At 46.1% G+C, this 16,546-nt stretch overlaps 1 protein-coding gene across 8 annotated transcripts in view; it reads left to right on the top strand.

The window, feature by feature from the left end:
* Positions 1–16,546, top strand: part of osp (myosin phosphatase Rho interacting protein outspread) — a 63,690-nt gene that overhangs the window by 43,141 nt on the left and 4,003 nt on the right. For all 8 annotated transcript variants that reach the window (XR_004839776.2, XR_014982132.1, XM_035878573.2 and 5 more), the window contains 11 exons: positions 8,570–8,758; positions 9,826–9,898; positions 9,974–10,597; positions 10,680–10,852; positions 10,919–11,059; positions 11,129–11,290; positions 11,472–11,644; positions 11,732–12,687; positions 12,781–12,937; positions 13,100–15,994; positions 16,084–16,375. Coding sequence is in view for 6 of the 8 variants with exons in the window: in XM_035878573.2 (XP_035734466.2) it covers positions 8,570–8,758; positions 9,826–9,898; positions 9,974–10,597; positions 10,680–10,852; positions 10,919–11,059; positions 11,129–11,290; positions 11,472–11,644; positions 11,732–12,687; positions 12,781–12,937; positions 13,100–15,994; positions 16,084–16,375 (5,835 nt within the window). In the remaining 2 variants the exon portion in view is untranslated. The remainder of the gene's footprint in view (positions 1–8,569; positions 8,759–9,825; positions 9,899–9,973; positions 10,598–10,679; positions 10,853–10,918; positions 11,060–11,128; positions 11,291–11,471; positions 11,645–11,731; positions 12,688–12,780; positions 12,938–13,099; positions 15,995–16,083; positions 16,376–16,546) is intronic.

Below are 16,546 nucleotides of genomic sequence, written 5' to 3'. Positions count from 1 at the left end.
CGTCCTCGCATTCGATTAGTCGGTAACAGTACGTACGCGAGCATGAATTATTAACGGCTAATCGTGTGTACGAGCGGAAAATTACGGCGGTCGGCGTGTTTTGATGTAGGTAAAAGGGCGGCAAGGGTGGTACCTTCTCTTCGAGTCGAAGGGAACGAGGTGTCTCTCGATCTCTCCCTCTTCTTTCCCCGATTCTTCTTCTTCTTCTTTTTCTTCATGTTTTCTTACGTCCTTCTACTACGAGAGGAAATTAATTTCATTTAGTCTTTTGCGTTAATTAACGCGTTCGTTCGAGCCTTATTATAATATTATTATGATCTGCCGTAAATCGAACAAGAAACTTTGTATTGATTCGACGAGTTTACCTCGGGATATTTCAGTTGGTATTTTTCTCGAAGCGGCAAAATTACCTTTCTAAAGCGGTAAAACGGCGTTCTTATTAGATATGAATTATGGTTATCAGAAATGTTTAACGTAGTAGATATAAATGTCTAGAGCTATCAACTTTTTTCTAAGCCACAGTTATCCTCTTAGCCGTTTGAAGAAGCGCAAAAGTCGACGAGAAGAACAACTAGCGAATCCTTCTCGTAAGGATTTTCGGCACGTCGAGTTGCGGTCTTTTGCAATTCGATCGTATCCGAGAAGAGAGAGAACGAAGTGGGGGGATACCTTTGATCGTAGTAAAAAAAGGCACGTAAGCTAGAAGATATTCTGCTCTCGTATCGTTTGATCGACTTGCGGTCCCGCCCTACTTCCTCCTCTTTCGAATGAACCCGATGTCTCGCAAGTATCGCTTTCAGATTGCCCTTGATCTTGGAGAGCGTGCGAACGCTTCTAAAGATTTTTTTTTTTTTTTTTTTTTCCTTCTTTTTTTTCTTTGTTTCCTCGACTAAAGTATATGCAAAATATATGGAAATTTTTCCACGCGTATTCTTACGACCGATCCGTAGTAGGTTCTCTCGTACGAAAGAAATTTTTCGTTTAGCCTTAGGCAATAGGAAATATGTAAAAAGGAGAAGAAAAAGAGGCAAAGACGCGAAACAATCAAAGTAGAGCGGTTCGTGGCCGTAAACATCCGACCGATTTCGCGCGTGCGTCGTCGTAAAGTCTCGGCGGATACGAGGCAGAAAGATAAGAGACCGTCCGTCGAGTTGTTTCCTCTTCGAAGACTTAAGAACCAGGGAGAGGAAGAGGAGGGTGTTATCCGGTGTAATATGCCGCGCCGTCCTCATCATCGGTTGCGGGCTAAGCTCGTTGCATCTTGCGGTGGAAACAAGAAACTCTCCCTCCCTCTCTTCCCCGTTCTTGTTCTCGGTAATCGGGTGCATATCGTTGGAAAACGCTTAGGACCAGCCCATATTCTGAACCAAAAGAGAATCTTACCGGGCTTATCTTCTCGGAACAAATATTACCTCTTTCTTTTCTCTCCTTTATAGCGAATCGAATAGTAGTTTCGTCAGACGGGAAATCGATCGGGAATTCGAGATAGAAAGTAACGAGTTCGAATATCCGGCAAAAGAGTTTAAAGAACCATTCACCCTCCTTTACTACCCTCGTTGGATTAACGTTACTTTTATCGCCGTTCAACGTATATAAATGCAAATTCACCGAACGAGTAATTTGATTATTTCGATTCGCCGATCGATCGAGATATCTACATTTTAATCCAGCGATCGATTAAGCGACGTTAGAGGCGGAGGAGGAGGTTCGAGAAACGAGATTTCCTTCCTGTCGTTCGAACGTTCTCTCGATAGGTTTCGATTTTCAGAAAGCCAATTCTGCGCTCGATCTGTGAATGGTCGTGCAAACGAGATATTGAGTGGCGGACAGTAAAATATCACGATGCTTCCGATGTACCAATTAGCGTATATTGAAGCGCTTCGTAAAAAGGCACGGTCGATATCTCGGGATTTCAAAAGAAAAGGACGAAAGATGTGGGGAAAAAAGATGGTTGGTAGGAGAAAGGGAGAAGGAAATAGGCTTCGTGCGAACCTACTTACTGAACGTATACGCCAAAGTATTACGAAACTCGAACCACTGGTCTTTCCTTTGATTCTCGTCATTTGGAATTAAAGAAAACAGGATTCCTAACGACGCCATAGAGAGAGGAGGAATTGCCCGTTCCTTCGTATATTTTCTGCTCGTTCTGCGCGCACGGGCGCACTCGCGTAATACGAGCGTGGCAAAAAAAGGCACACGAAGAATGCGTTTTATGCCTTGTCCAAAGATAACGTAGAATGATTCGACTTTGTTCGTTGTACGAGGGCCAACAGAGAGGAAAGGTCTTGTAAACTCGAAGCTTGCCATCAGCACCGGTCCATTACGCGTCCCTCTATGGAATTTGGTTGGGTCGGTCGTCCGGAGGGAAGATATCCCTCGAGTTAGAAAATTACGGACATCCTATCCCAAGGGTCCCGCTCTCTCTCTCTCTCTCTCTCTCTCTCTCCCCCCCCCCTCTCTCTCTCTCTCTCTCGTTACAGTCTTCTGCTCGACTTTGCTTCTTCGTTCTTCGCGCGGTCGAACGAAATAAAAGTCCTTTGCTCGATTCTTCGCGGAGCTTCGAAACTACGAGCTGCATCTTCTTCCTTCCTTTCTTACTTCTACCGACCGGATAAGTAAGGGTAACTACGTCTCAATAGCTTCCATCGTGGTAGACCAAGAAGCAGAAGCCCTAATATGGAACTTCTCTCAACAAGCACCCTAAGAGCTAAGAGCTTGCTTGGTTCTCCTTCGTCGAGTCGATTGAAAAAAAAAAAAAAAAGAGCAAAAAGAGAGGGAAAACTGTAAAGCATTATTACCGCTAGTTTCTTGTCCAGAAGCAGCGGTGGTAGCCGATGGAACCAACTGCAACACAGTTCGTGTTACCGAGCTACTTATCTTTAAACTCGTGACCAAACTGGCCTTTTACCTTTTCCTTTACTCGCTCCTCGTCGTCTTCGAAATCTATCTTCCAAAGAGGTTCCTCCTCATCTTTGATCTCTTTCGGTTTTCGTCGAAACGAAAAGACGCGACTTTAAAGAAAGAATAAAAATAATACGGTTAAAGAGGGTTGATCGTTGAATGATGGCAGATGCGTGCGAGGAACCTTTCTTGAACTTTACCGTCATCGCCAATGGTAAGAGGGAAATGGTAAAAGAATTTATCGTCGGATCGAAGGTCGAGTCTATCGAAAAGGAGAGATCACGAAGTAAGGCCTCGGTTAACGACATGACGCAGTTACGACACCTTCGTAACGACGATCGTTATCTTTACGAGCGAAGAACGCGCCATATGATCGTAGATTCGCATAGAATTCGCCTTCTCCGCCTTCTCTGCGTTCTCCCGACGCGCAGGTGCCGCGCCGCAAATTCTGCGCGGTACTTTCGCCTCGCGAATTTTTCATAAGTCTCTTCCTCGATTTATTACTCTCTCTCCCTCCCTCTCTCTCTCTCTCTCTCTCTCGCGCGCGCGCGCGCGCGCGTTGCCGCACGCTATTCTCCTTGGAACGCGATCTCTCGGCTTATTCGTGAACGATTCATTACTTCTAAAGATGGGCGTCATTTTAATTAATGAAATAATACGAACAACGAATGTGAAATTTTATTTCTACGGTAAGACGGTGGTGGGCCTCCTTCTCGGTCGAAAGGAAACTAACGTAAGGAAACGTGTATGGGAAATAGAAAAGAGGATGAATATCTGACAAGAGAAAAAGGGGAGAGACTGTAAACGGAGGAGAGGAGGGCGTGACAACGACTGCTCTTAGCATAATAATATTTACTATTAGAAGAAACTAAGAGACTTGAATATTCTATGCGGTGGCCTCGCCCAGGCCTTGCACAACGACTTGCAGTCTCGCACCGGCTCTATAATTATGCACGGGGATGGGACGTGCGCGGACGCGTCTCTCTCTCTCTCTCTCTCTCTCTCTCTCTCCTCTTCTCTCCTCTGTTAGCAGCTAGGATCGTCGCTGAGAAAGAATGCACGAGAAGTTTAGGATAGAAATTAATATGATTCTTTGGAATGACGTTGCACTTTTAATCGCGACGCGTTCTTTCAATTGAAATGACGCATTTTGCGAATTTCTCGCGACACTTTTACAATGATTATCTCGAAAACAATGCGAAAGAAGGACATCGGTGATCGTCGTTGATTATCGCGACGTGGTGGAAGACGTTGCACGCTCGACTGATACAACTATGCCGAGTGAAAGTTAGTCGTAGAGAATTACGTCAATAGTCGGGCCGGTGAAATAAAAAAAAAAAAAAAAAAAAAAAAAAAGTAAAAAAGAAAAAAAGAAAAAAGCAAGAAAGAAAGAAAGAAAAAAAGTCACGCGTCTAGTAGGAACTTTGAAACGAATATTGTCCGTGCATCTGTGAGAAGAAATCGTGAGCTCGTGGTACATCACGCAATACGTGTTCGTATCCTCGACTAATGGCATTAAACACAAGGTACGTACCGTACGTACGTTCTACGTATATATACGTACTGAACCTCGATATATTCCCGTTCTTGCGTAATCGCCGCTGTCTCGTTCTTCTAGTACTATTCGTCTCTCTTTTCTCTCTCTCTCTCTCTCGCGCGCGCGCGCGCGCACGCTAATCCTCTTTTTTTTTTTTTTTTTTTTTTTCTAAATACCGTTCGCGTTTTATTCGACGGCAAGTTCTCTCCGAACATCGATTCGCCGCCGTTCCTTTTATCCTCCCGATCTCGAGCGTGTCCTTTTGTTTGAGGCCGAGCACGCTCAGCGATCTATCGACGGCACGCTAATTAGTAATTACCGATCGAAACGATCGATGCGTTTACGTGTCGACGAACGTCGAGCGGTTTCTCCTGGAACCCGGAAAAGCCTTCCCATCTCGCGAGTCGAATTTACAACGGTCCTATTGTTTCCACGTCGAAACGATTCACGTCTCCTTTTATTTTACGTAATTTGCCGTTCCCCTCCTTATGCCGCCCACATTGACGGCTCGTCGTCGATCACTCCTCGCGACGTATCGTTTGTATTTAACGACTCGATTCTCGTCTCGAGCTCGAAGGAGGTCTTTGTAATTTCCCGCGAGACGATTCGAATTCCAGCGCGCGTGCCGCCATAATACCTACATAAATACGCCTGCGTGTACTTTGACGAACGTAACGTTACCTACTTAACTTTCTCTCGATCCGCTAACTTATCCTCCTTTATCGCGCGAATTATAATCCGCGAAATAGGGCAAGCGTCGATGTTCTTTGGAAACTTCCGTCATAGACCTTTTATATTTTTCATCCGCTCGAAATATCGTCGAACAATAACGCTTGTCGTCCTACACGTCACGGAACGCGCGCATTTTCAAAAGCATGTGCTTCGGCGAATCTAATTTATCGCGAGTACAATATTCGCTCTCTCTCCCATTTTCTTTCACTCTTGGAAGAAAGAGCACGTAGTAGTAGACGTTGGACAAGAAATTAAGGTTCGAGTTCGCGTGCTTTTGTGGGCGTAATTGCCGCGACATACGCGCGCGACCGCGTACCTAAGACTTTGATTATCAAGCACGAAGAAACAAAACGTGACCGTACATGTGCCGAGTTAACGGTAAACGTCTTGAGAATAGAATGCCGTACCTTATTAATCGTTTCGAGTTTGGATTAATGCCGTGGTGGGCTCCTCGCAGGTTTCGTTCCTAGCGAGGTGGGGCTTTCTTTCTAACGAGAGTTATCTCCCTCCCCCCCTCCTCCCAACCCTCGTTTGCTTTATTTTTTTAACAGAAGATAGCGCACGCTCGCGGCGTTCCAACTTTACGATTTGACGATTCTTATCTCGCCGTTGATGGCGAACGGAAAACAATCGCCTCTCTCTCTCTTTCTGTCTGGGAAGCCTCAGGCCCTTTACGTAATTACGCTCCGTTTGCGGAAACGTCTCGCGTTATCGTAGATGTAATTAACTTTGATGTCGTTATGGCGTCAACTACGATACCGTGCGAACGATCCTCGAGGCAGTAACTAACTGGTTCTTAGCGAAATCATAGAATCTGGCGTTACTACGATGGATAAAGAGGGAAAAAAAAAAAAAAAAAAAAAAAAAGAAAATGATTTTTCAAGAATCATTAGAAAATTTGAAAAAGCGGGATAGATACTCTTAGATACTCGCGAGAGTTCTACGTTTAGAAACGACTTTACTGTTCCCTAGCTTCATCTTTATTCTCGGATGATCTTGGGTAGTACGTAAGAAAAAGTAGACAAGATCTCGTGGAACGAGAAAGTGCGTACGCGCGAGTGCCGATCGCATAATTGCATGAAATTGGCCGTGGTAAAATAATTGACTTACAACGTATTTGCTCACATTCTTTCGCGACAAAGAGAAAGATATAGGCGTACGCTTACCATTCGGAGAAAAAGATGCTCGGTGGGGAGATAGGGAATGGAAGAAGAGGAGGAGATAGAGAAAAGGGAAAGAGAAAATGAGGAGAGGACGAGAATGCTTTTCCAGCGCGAGGAACGCGGCATCCGGTGTATTCATACGTAGCCTAACCTACGGATCTGCCTCGGTTCTCTGTTTGCGAGCTCTCTCCCTGACATTGCCTTTAATTAGGCATCAAGATAGAACGCACGCGATCCATAATTCGATATACGCCACTTTCTGCCAGAGAGGGGAACAAACGCTTAACGAATAATTATTCATTTTGCGGCCGGACGAGGACGCAGACTTCTCCGTAACGAATCCTTTCGGCCAATAATTAGCGACTCGATTTCCAAAGACGGAAAAGATCCTTTCAATTTCATTAGCGCGAGCATAAAACACGTTTATTATTTTGCATTAACGTTTTTTCGTCGAGCATTAATAAATAAACGCTCGTACGTTTCTATCGTTTGTTGTTTCTTACCGCACGAGAGACCCCGACGATTGTCTCGAGAAAGCCGTTCCACTCTCCTTGTCGCGATGCCGCAAAAAAGTCATTCACTGCGACGAGAGAAACAATTAAAGAAGTTATATTCGGTGAGACGAAAAATAAATGCTTTTCATACCCCACCCTCCTCTTTCTATCGATGTGCGCGCGTTCGCGTTGAACGCGCATACCCGTGACACGCCCAGGCCGACCAGGAAACCTAACGTTTGCGCTCTCTCTCTCTCTCTCTCTCTCTGTGAGATACTAATCCTATCTATCCTGGGCAACATATTTACCGACGTGTCACCTAGTACCACCGAGCTCATGCACGATTTGCGGACCATTCCGTTGAATGCTTCGCGAAAGATGCGCACGATAAGCACGAGAGGACGACGTAAGATTTTCTTTGTAGAGGAACGAAGAGAGAGCCTCTCTTTAGTTTCTTCGAGTACCTGCGGATAAACGAAGCAACGCAGAGAAGAAGAATGGATGGTACGCGTAGTCACGCGTCTGCATGTGCGTGCGCGCGATCGAACACGTGTGAGTGCTCGCGTATAATTGCGAGCAGGTGCCACATTAATCTTGCGGCCACCGTAACCCATTTTCTTCGCTCTCCTATCCGGCCGTAGCCGCGCCGCGGATAATATGAAATAACGCAAAGAGAGAAAGAGAGAGAGAGAGAGAGAGAGAGACGGAGTGATATATATAACTCATTACTTTGTAATCAGGCAATCCATTTTCTCTTGGAAAATTTAAAACACGATCACCCGTCTCCTCGATTTACTTTTATCGATCGTTCGTTAAAACTTTCGAGTGTTCTCGTCCAAAGAACTTTCTTCGAAGAAATTTTATAATTGAAAAGTTCTCTCTCTCTCTCTCTCTCTTTCTCGAGAGAAATTTTTCATCTTCATCGATTCTTCGTGAACGACTTTTTCTTCGCTCTCTCGCTCTCCCTCCCCTTCCCCCACCCCCGGCCATTCTCGTTTCCACTCGCGACTTAAGTTTGGCGTGATTCACGAGCGGATACATCAACGGAACGATATAAACCGTAAAAAGGAGAGAAAGAGGGAAGAGAGAGGAGAGTCATCGGGGTGCAGAGAGGACGGGGCGCGTCGTAAGAGTCTCGACAGGCTCGTCGAGTTGAAGCAAAGATGGGAGAGGGAGAAGGAGAAGGTACGAAGGACGCGCAAGGTGCCATGAATGCCACTTAGAGGATTATTAACGAGCGACCGATGCTTAGGCCGGCCGATGGCGATGTGCTTTCAGGCTATTCGAAATTCTCGGCTACGCGAAGGCTGTTTAACGACGAGCAAGTCGAGATTTACGTCGAGATCCTAGAGGCGAGTCCTTTCGTGCAAAGTGGGCGGTATAATCGTTGATAAACCTTTCGAGGACCTCTTGACATCGAGCAGCGTCGAGACGAGTAAAGGAGGAAGAGAGGAAGGCTCGAAAAGACGAGGGGGAAAAGAGCTGACGAGGAAAAGTCGCTGCCCTTGGTGTCAAATTTCTAAACGAATCACCCAGTCGAAAGATATCGGACCGAAGATATTCATCTCGCAAAAAAGGAGATCTTGTCTCTATCCTCTTCACTTCCTCTTTTTCCTCTTTCTATGGGTCTTTCTAACTGATCGCGAATGAGATTCTAAATTTTGATCGATCGTACCCGCGATATCATCGCTACCGCTGATAGATGAATAATAAAATGCGCCTTTTTCTATCTTCTGTTGCAGCCAGAAACTGTGCCACAAGCACGGATCGACATGACACGAGTCCTGGAGGTCGCAGCCGCGGAGGACATCACCGGGCATCCCTATAGCCTGGCCGTGACCTCGCCCGAAGGCGTGACGTTCGTTAAGGGCACGTGTCGAGAGGAAACGAGATGGTGGGCCGACGTTCTCCAGGTGTATTCGCGAAACAAAGTACGTCGATCGCTTCCTCTTACCTTCTTTACCTCCCCGTAAAAGTATATTACCTACCGTACGTAAGCGTCCATTCCCTTCACCGAGCGGCCCGTATGTTCCTCGATCGATCGTCTTGCTCGAATCCTGCTGGTGTGTTTGAAAGGTTTACGATTGTGCGCGTATCGATTCGGTTACGCAAGAAACGATCGATCGAGTAAACCTCGTCGTCGCTAACCTGCCGTTGTTGTAAACGCGCGAACGATCGCATATGTTAGGAGGCCAAGGCGATGCGTACGTGATATCTCATGCCGAGAGAGCACGTATTTGCTCGCCTATCTACGTAGGTATATGCGCTCACGCATATGGAGAAGGTGAACGTACAGGAAATGCGAGGGTTCTTACGAATTTTTTCATTTTTTATTCTTCCGCCTTCTTTGCGTCCTTCTCTCCTTCTTCCTTTCTCGCGCCGATGTAAAAGCGATGCAATTGTTATCTCCGTTATAGGAATCGTAAAAGTAATTATTTTGACGAATCGCATACTCTTCCTCTCGAGAACGATAAAATTCCACCAGATTTTTATAACGCCTCGTCGCGTTATCTTCCTTCGGTGGATGCGAATACATCAGTAATGAATGAGATGTGAGAGAGAGAGGGGGGGAATTTTAGTAGATAATTAGCCTGCATCAGAGGACAATCCCAGTGGCGATTTTGATTCGTTTGGATGGTCTCAACATTATCGATACACGACATCGAGCACGGCTAGCTCGTAGATCTTCAGCCGCCTCGGCCGTTTACGTACGGTCGAGATTATTGCTTCGGACACACGTCGGCGCTCTTATGAATTATGCACGCGGCGAGGGCTACACCTTCGTGCAACATTATCAATGTTATTGCTTATCTGCCATTATTACGGCTGCCTACAATGGACGATTCTCTTTCTCTCTCTCTCTCTCTCTCTCTCTCTCTTTTATTCTATTCTACGTTTCTCCCCTTCATACGAAGAGAAGATATCGCCTACGTAGAAATTCTAGGACATATCGTGCTATGAAATCCCTTCGTAGGATGATACGAATTGAATTTTTCAGGGTCGACACAAACGAAACGCCACGTTTCCTGGCAGCCAAACGACGATCCTCCAAGTTACACCGGCGATTCGAAGTAAGTCGATTTGTCGATTTGTCGATTTGTTAAAGTTTTCTCGATATTTTATTTTCGATGGGTCGTTATTTGAAGGTAACACGCCGAATCCACCTCGACCGCGCTTCAATAGCTGCCGATCAGAACCTCGAAGCAATGCCATGTGGATTACGGAAACAACTAGCGGCTCGTCGGAACTTTGCTCTTCCGTATTTTCGTCGACACCTTCTTCGGTCACTACCAGCGTGTCGACGATGACGAGTTGCTCGACGAATTCTCTTCTGAGTAATGGTAACGTGGACAGCAACAACGTTTCGCCACTGCGAAGCAGTACTCCTTTGGAGAACGGTACGAACGGCCCTTATTTAACGTCGTCTTCGTCGTCGTCGTCGTCGTCGTCGTCGTCGTCGGCAGCAGCCACGTCGGTTTCCATGAACGGAAACGTCGTATCCGTGAGCACGGCTTACACGACGACACCAACGAGCACCGTCGTCGTGTCCGCCTCGAATACGACGATCTCGAGCACGTTGTCCAGCAGCGGTTCTAGCACGACTTTAACCGAGAAACCACCAATGATACCAAGCGAAGTTAGATCAATGTACAGGGATCAACCCGCCAGTGGATCGTCTCCGCCCACTAGAGACAAATTGTGCGCCGAAGACAAGGCTAGACGTAGGTCGAATCATCAACAGGGAGAACATGGATCCAATGAGAAGTTAGGTCGGTGTCGAATTTCTAAAGTTCGTCGTACCACTTCGTTTTCTACTTAATATTAATCGATAGATTAATCCTTTCCCCGTAGATGACGACGCTTGTCGAAGAATATTCTTAGAACACGAGAGAGAACGGGAAGGTAAATTACGGGATATTGCCGCATCATTGACTCAACCGCGAATTCGCAGAATCAAGCCTAGAAACTCCGAGCCAACGAGGGACGTAGTCGATGCCTCTAATGCGGTTCATCGAGACAAACTCGTGAGTACTATTCGATGTATAATTGATCAAACGATACATATCTTATCGATTTTTTTTAATTCGTAGGTAAGGGGCGATCCCGATGGTTGCGGATTAGATATTTCCAGCATTAGATATTCGCCTACCTCCGAATTGAGGGTCGATTTACCGGCGGAAAATGTACTAAACATTAAGAAGGGTTGGCTAATGAAGCAAGGTTTAAATAAGGTAAATATTTTCCAAAGCCGAAGTAGAAAGATTTTTTTGATAGTTTACAATCGGGGTTTCTCTTGTTAGGAGTGGAACAAGCATTGGTTCGTTTTACGAGGTTGTGGCCTGATGTACTATAGAGATCCTTGCGCGGAGGACAAGGGCATCATGGATGGCGTTATAGACTTGAATACCGTTACTGCGGTTACGCCGTTGCAGGTCGCAAGAAATTATGGATTTCAAACCGTGGTAAGATGCGCAACAGGAAAATTATACCCGAGCAGTGCTTCGGAATTACTTTTTCTTAATTCGGATATTTCAAGATCGTCAACGTTGTCGTCGTCGTCGTCGTCGTCGTCGTCGTCGTCGTCGTCGTCGTCGCATAAGAGAAAGACGTTTCGAATGATAACTCGTGATTTTCCTGATGCAGGCCTGGGACGAAAGAGGTAGCACCGTCTTATCCGCGGTGACGGCCGGCATTAGATCCAGCTGGATGTCGGCTATTAGAAGAGCGGCTAATCTGCCCGATCCCGATAGCAATGGGGAGTCGTTGCCGATATGCTCGGACAATCAACAGGATATTAATTCTCAATCACCGACAACGTAAGCGATAAGTTTCTCATTTTCGACAACGCGTTCTATCGCAAGACGTCTTACAATTAGTATTAAAAAATTCTCCATCCATAAAAGGTCCATCAACGATCGCGAAAGGGATCCCGTAATTCCTCCGACGTCGAATACGCCTCGATCGGTCCTATTTTCCTCCGACGAAGAATACAGAACTGCATCGGAGGGCGGACGAAGAGAATCCGGTGACTGGTCGGAAATTCCGGTTTCGCCGCCTCTTATTAGAAACGGCGATTGGTCTTTACCTTTGAAAGGATCAAACTGGTCCGACACGACGAATCACGAGTGGTCGGAATTACCACCGTCGCCGCCATTGACGAGAACGGCTCTATCGAGGGTTAAAGCGAGATCGAGGTCCAGTTCGAGATCACGCGTTTACAAGAGGAGTCGTAGCTCACCCCCGAGTTCCCGACGAAGCACCCTGGACAGCGTAAGATCGGAGGACCTTATGATGGCCTGCTGCGAGTTAGGAGAAGACGAGGAGCAAAGCAATGGGCACGTTCAAAGCAATAGCCGTCTCTCCGGTTCGAACGACAGTCCCTTGATCGTCGAACTCTTGGAGAATCAAGTTTCCCTATTACGCGATCAACTCGATCACAATCAGTCCCATCCAAGCGCACTGCTAGTCATCGTCGAGCGTCAAGAAAATGAGATAGAGAAATTAAAGTCACAATTGAGTACAGCGCGATTGGACGTGGCCAACGCCGAGAAAGAATTATCAAGATTGAGACAGCAAAAGGCAGAGGCGGTGATCAGGGAAAAACAGGTGGAAGAATTACTCGGTACGATACAGAGAACGGAACAACAGAGGAACAAGGATCTCGACGATTTGGAAAAATTGAAAAAAGTTTATACGAGGGAGAAGGAGATACTAGAATGCAAATTATTGGAAACCGAGGCTATTCTTAGAGAGACGAGCGAACGATGCGAGATGCTTACGAACGAGTTGACTTCGAGTCACAGAAACGTCCAACGTTTGCAGGAAGAGGTGCAGGCACTTGGCGAAAGACTCTCTCAAGGTTTTTTTTTTATATTTATTGCCTCCTTTACTACGTAGACGACGATAAGAGCAGACTTTATTAACTCGTTTATTCCTTTCCCTTTTATCATAGGTATCGAAGAAAACGAACGACTGTACAATAGAGTCAGAGAGCTGGAAGAAAGGGGTGGCCTTCCCGGATCGCGAGAACGAGGTAGAAGCTTCGATTCTCTTAGCGATCTGACCAACATCGATTTGGACATGGATCTCAATATGTTGGACAAGGAGAGGTAACAGATAGCACAAATCGATAACGCGTATTTTAACGCGTTACGACTCCTTTTTTTTCCGAATCGAATAAACATATCGTTCGCGTGTATCTTTTTTCTTTTCTTTTTTTTTTTTCTTCTTTTTTGTTTTTTTTTTTTTTCTCCTTTTTTTTTTTCTTTTAGGGTCGTAGAAGAGTACGAAGAGTTGAGAGTTCGATTCGAGAAGGCCATATCCGAGATACGTGCGATGCGTAAAGAATTGCGCGAAGCCCACTCGACGCAGGATGCATTGGAATTGGAGATTTTTGCTTATAAGCAGGATGCCATCGGTGTTAGCGAAACGAATCAAGCGCAGGTACAATTGATGGCAGCTCGTATTCAGGATTTGACCAACAAGCTCGCCGCCAGCGAGAAACAAGTTAGAACGCTTAAGCAGAAATTGACGAAGGCGGAAACCAGGGACAAGAGGAGATCGCTCTCCTTGAAGGGAAGGGAATCTTTTCAGATATCTCAGGAAATGGAGGATAAGCTTTGCGACTTGGAGAATAAGATTTGCGCTATAGAACGCGGTGGTAAGGGCTGCGGCGTTGGTTCGAATTCGAAGGAGTCGAGTCCGAATTCGAAGAAGGAGAAGAAGAAGGAGGGGAAACATTTGGATCGCGCTAGATTGCGCAGAAAGTCGTTGGACAGTGCCACCAGTTCGGAACCTATGAAGGTGTTGATCAGATTGAGCACGTTGGAGACCAAAGTCGCGAGCGTGGCCGAAAATATGGCGAGCGACGTCGAGAAAGACTCCAGCGAATGCAGCGAGGTCAGCGCGACTTCCGTTGGCAACGAGATCCCCTTGGAATTTCTCTCGAGATTGAAGAAATTGGAGAGAGCCGTGTGGAAGTCGAAGCGACGATTGGAAAAGTGTTTGGGCTCGACCCAAACTGAGGACAAGGCGGAGAAGTGCTTGCGCGAGGTCAACGACATATTGGACTCGTGCTTAGAGTGTAAGAAGGGCCAAGTCGGTGGTGGTCAAATCGGCGAGTCGATAGGAGTAGTGGTATGTAGACTAGAGGCTATACTTAAGGATAAATTAAGCGAACTCACGAAGAGACGGCAGACGCTCGCGTCGAACGACCGGTTGGACGACAGGGAGAAAGTAAAGTTGATCGCCGAAAGGATAGCCTTCGAATCCGTGATTCTTGGACGATTGAAGCGGGCGATCGGCGGTGGTACCTTAGGCGACAAGAGCGCCGTTCTCGGTGAATTGCTCGAAACTAGTCAGCTTGCCTCAAGCTTAAAGCATAAGATTCATGGAACCAAGCCCAAAACGTACCAAAACACGAATTACGTTCAGTATCTTTCTAGGGTCTTAGCTAATAAGTTAGTGCTCGTAGGAGGCGTTCTCCCTGTTAAAACGGAGGCGTCGCTTCAACTTTGCAACGCTCGAGCCGAGTGCTTGAACTTTTTGTTGCAAAAGCAAAAGGAAGTCGACGGTATCGTCGGACGTTACAAGGAAACGAAATTGAGAGAGCTGGCGGAGGCCTTGGCGATCGAGACGCTTAATCTCTCGGATCAGGAGGATCATCATCTCGCCAAGCAAATAAACGTGTCGAGCAAGAAATTGCTCGAGGATAAGCGTATTCGCGAGGCTTGGGCTCTTGCCCAGGAGACCGTCAATAAGGAGCTCGTGCAAAGCGAGGTGTCGCGCGTTATATTGCACTGCGCGCAGATCTACGAACAGGATATCGCGTCCGTCCTTGACACTTGTCTAAGCTTCAACGAGGCTGGATCCGTAGGTTTGGAGAATTGGGCGGACGAAACGCGAACGAAATTACGCAAAGAGATTCAATTGTCCGTAGAGGAACTCTCGGAGGTTTACGAGGATACTCTTCGTACGATGAAGCGTAACAAGGGCCTCGTAAGTACCATCTCGGAATACGATTCTCATAGACTTTTGACGGATTACGCCGACGTGATCGCGCACAAAGCTTTAATAGATGCCAGAATAGCTCTTCTCCAGAAGAGCACGAAACCGTCGACCTCTTTCAACAACAACAACAACGGTCAAAGCGGTCAGAATTTTCTATCTAGTCTTATTAAAAACGAGGACCTTCTCTATCACTTGACCGAGGATAACAACTCTGGTAAATTCGATAACGATCTCGTTCTCGAGGCAGAGTGCAATTATCTTTATCGACAGTTTGCCGAGGAATGCGAGGATAGGATATCCGGTAGGCAGGAGTCGAAGGAACGAATTAAAACGATAGGACAAAATTTATTATATCTCGAGGAGGACATAAGCGGACTCGCCAAAGTTATAAAAGAAAGGGCGGTGGGAGGAGAAAAGGCGGCTAAGACGATCTGTCAGTTTGAACGTTCGAGCAACGGGCTCGCGGATTGGACGAACGTTTGCGAAAAGTGTTCGCAATTAAGAGAGCAAATCAAAAGACTCGCCGCTTACGTCGATCTTATGTCCTGCAAACAGTGCGAGGAACTGCAGGAGACCATAGAGAGGCTAACGGCTCAACACGAGGAAGAGCTGGAAACGCTCAAGAGAAATCAGGAGAAGGATATAATGGACATAAAGGGTGAACTCGACAGTCAAAGGCAATCCCTTACGACGCAGTACGAGCAAGAAGCGGCTAGTCTGCGAGAAAGGGCGAGAAAATTGGAGTACAGATTGAACGCAATGGATTCCGAACATTCTGCTCACGTCAACGAGCTACGTGCCGTTTATCAGAGATCCATAAGCGCCGAACTCGATACCGATGCCGAGACGAGAAAAAGATACAAGGAGGAGATCAAACAGCTCAGGGCACTTTGCGAAAAAGGATTGTTGGCCATGGAGAATTCACACCGACGTATTATTTCAGAAATGGAGGAAAAGCATCGGCAGGAATTGGAAAATTTGAGAGTCGAGAAGGAGCAAGCACTCTCGGAAGAGACCCAAGCGACTTTGGCCGCATTAGATGCCATGAGAAAGGCGCACGAGCACGAGGTACAAAAGGAGATTGCCAAGTTCAAGCAGGAATTCATCAAGCAGATGCAAGCTCGAGAGGATATCGGTGAACTGCATAAAGAACACGAGTAAGTATGGTGGAAGTGAGTTTTTTTTTTTTTTTTTTTTTTTTAAGGAGCTGATCCTTAAACAAAACTTACGAATTATTATTCTTCAGGGAAGAAATGGAGGAAATAAAGCAAGAAATTCTTTCATTGTCTGCCAAATATTCATCGAAATGCGTCGAGTCTGCCGCTTTGGAGGAAAAAGTAGGTACTCTTACGAAGCAACTTGCACAAGCGCAACAGCATATAATGCAGCTAGACGCTAGGAACAAGCAGCTGAGGGCGCACTTTCTGGTGGAATGTAGCGACGCTGGTATCAATGATACTATTCAGATTTTAAAAAGCGGAGAGAATGACACAGTCGAACCGAAGGAGGAACTTTACAAGCTACCACAGCACATAAAAGTATGTAAAATTAGGCTTGCCTAATCTAGGATATTTCATTCGTGAAGAAGTAGACACGTGGTTAACCAACAATACAATACGTATATCTCGTAATTATCATTAACTCTGCTGCGATCGATTACATGTTGCGTTAAGGAAAAAAAAAAAAAAAAAAAAAAAAAGCAGACGTTA

The sequence above is a fragment of the Vespa mandarinia genome, chromosome 4, assembly GCF_050613455.1.
Source record: "Vespa mandarinia isolate Hongniang chromosome 4, ASM5061345v1, whole genome shotgun sequence".
Classification (NCBI taxonomy): domain Eukaryota; kingdom Metazoa; phylum Arthropoda; class Insecta; order Hymenoptera; family Vespidae; genus Vespa; species Vespa mandarinia.
Note: the sequence above shows the minus strand (reverse complement) of the source record. Positions and strands in the feature narration are given on the sequence as shown.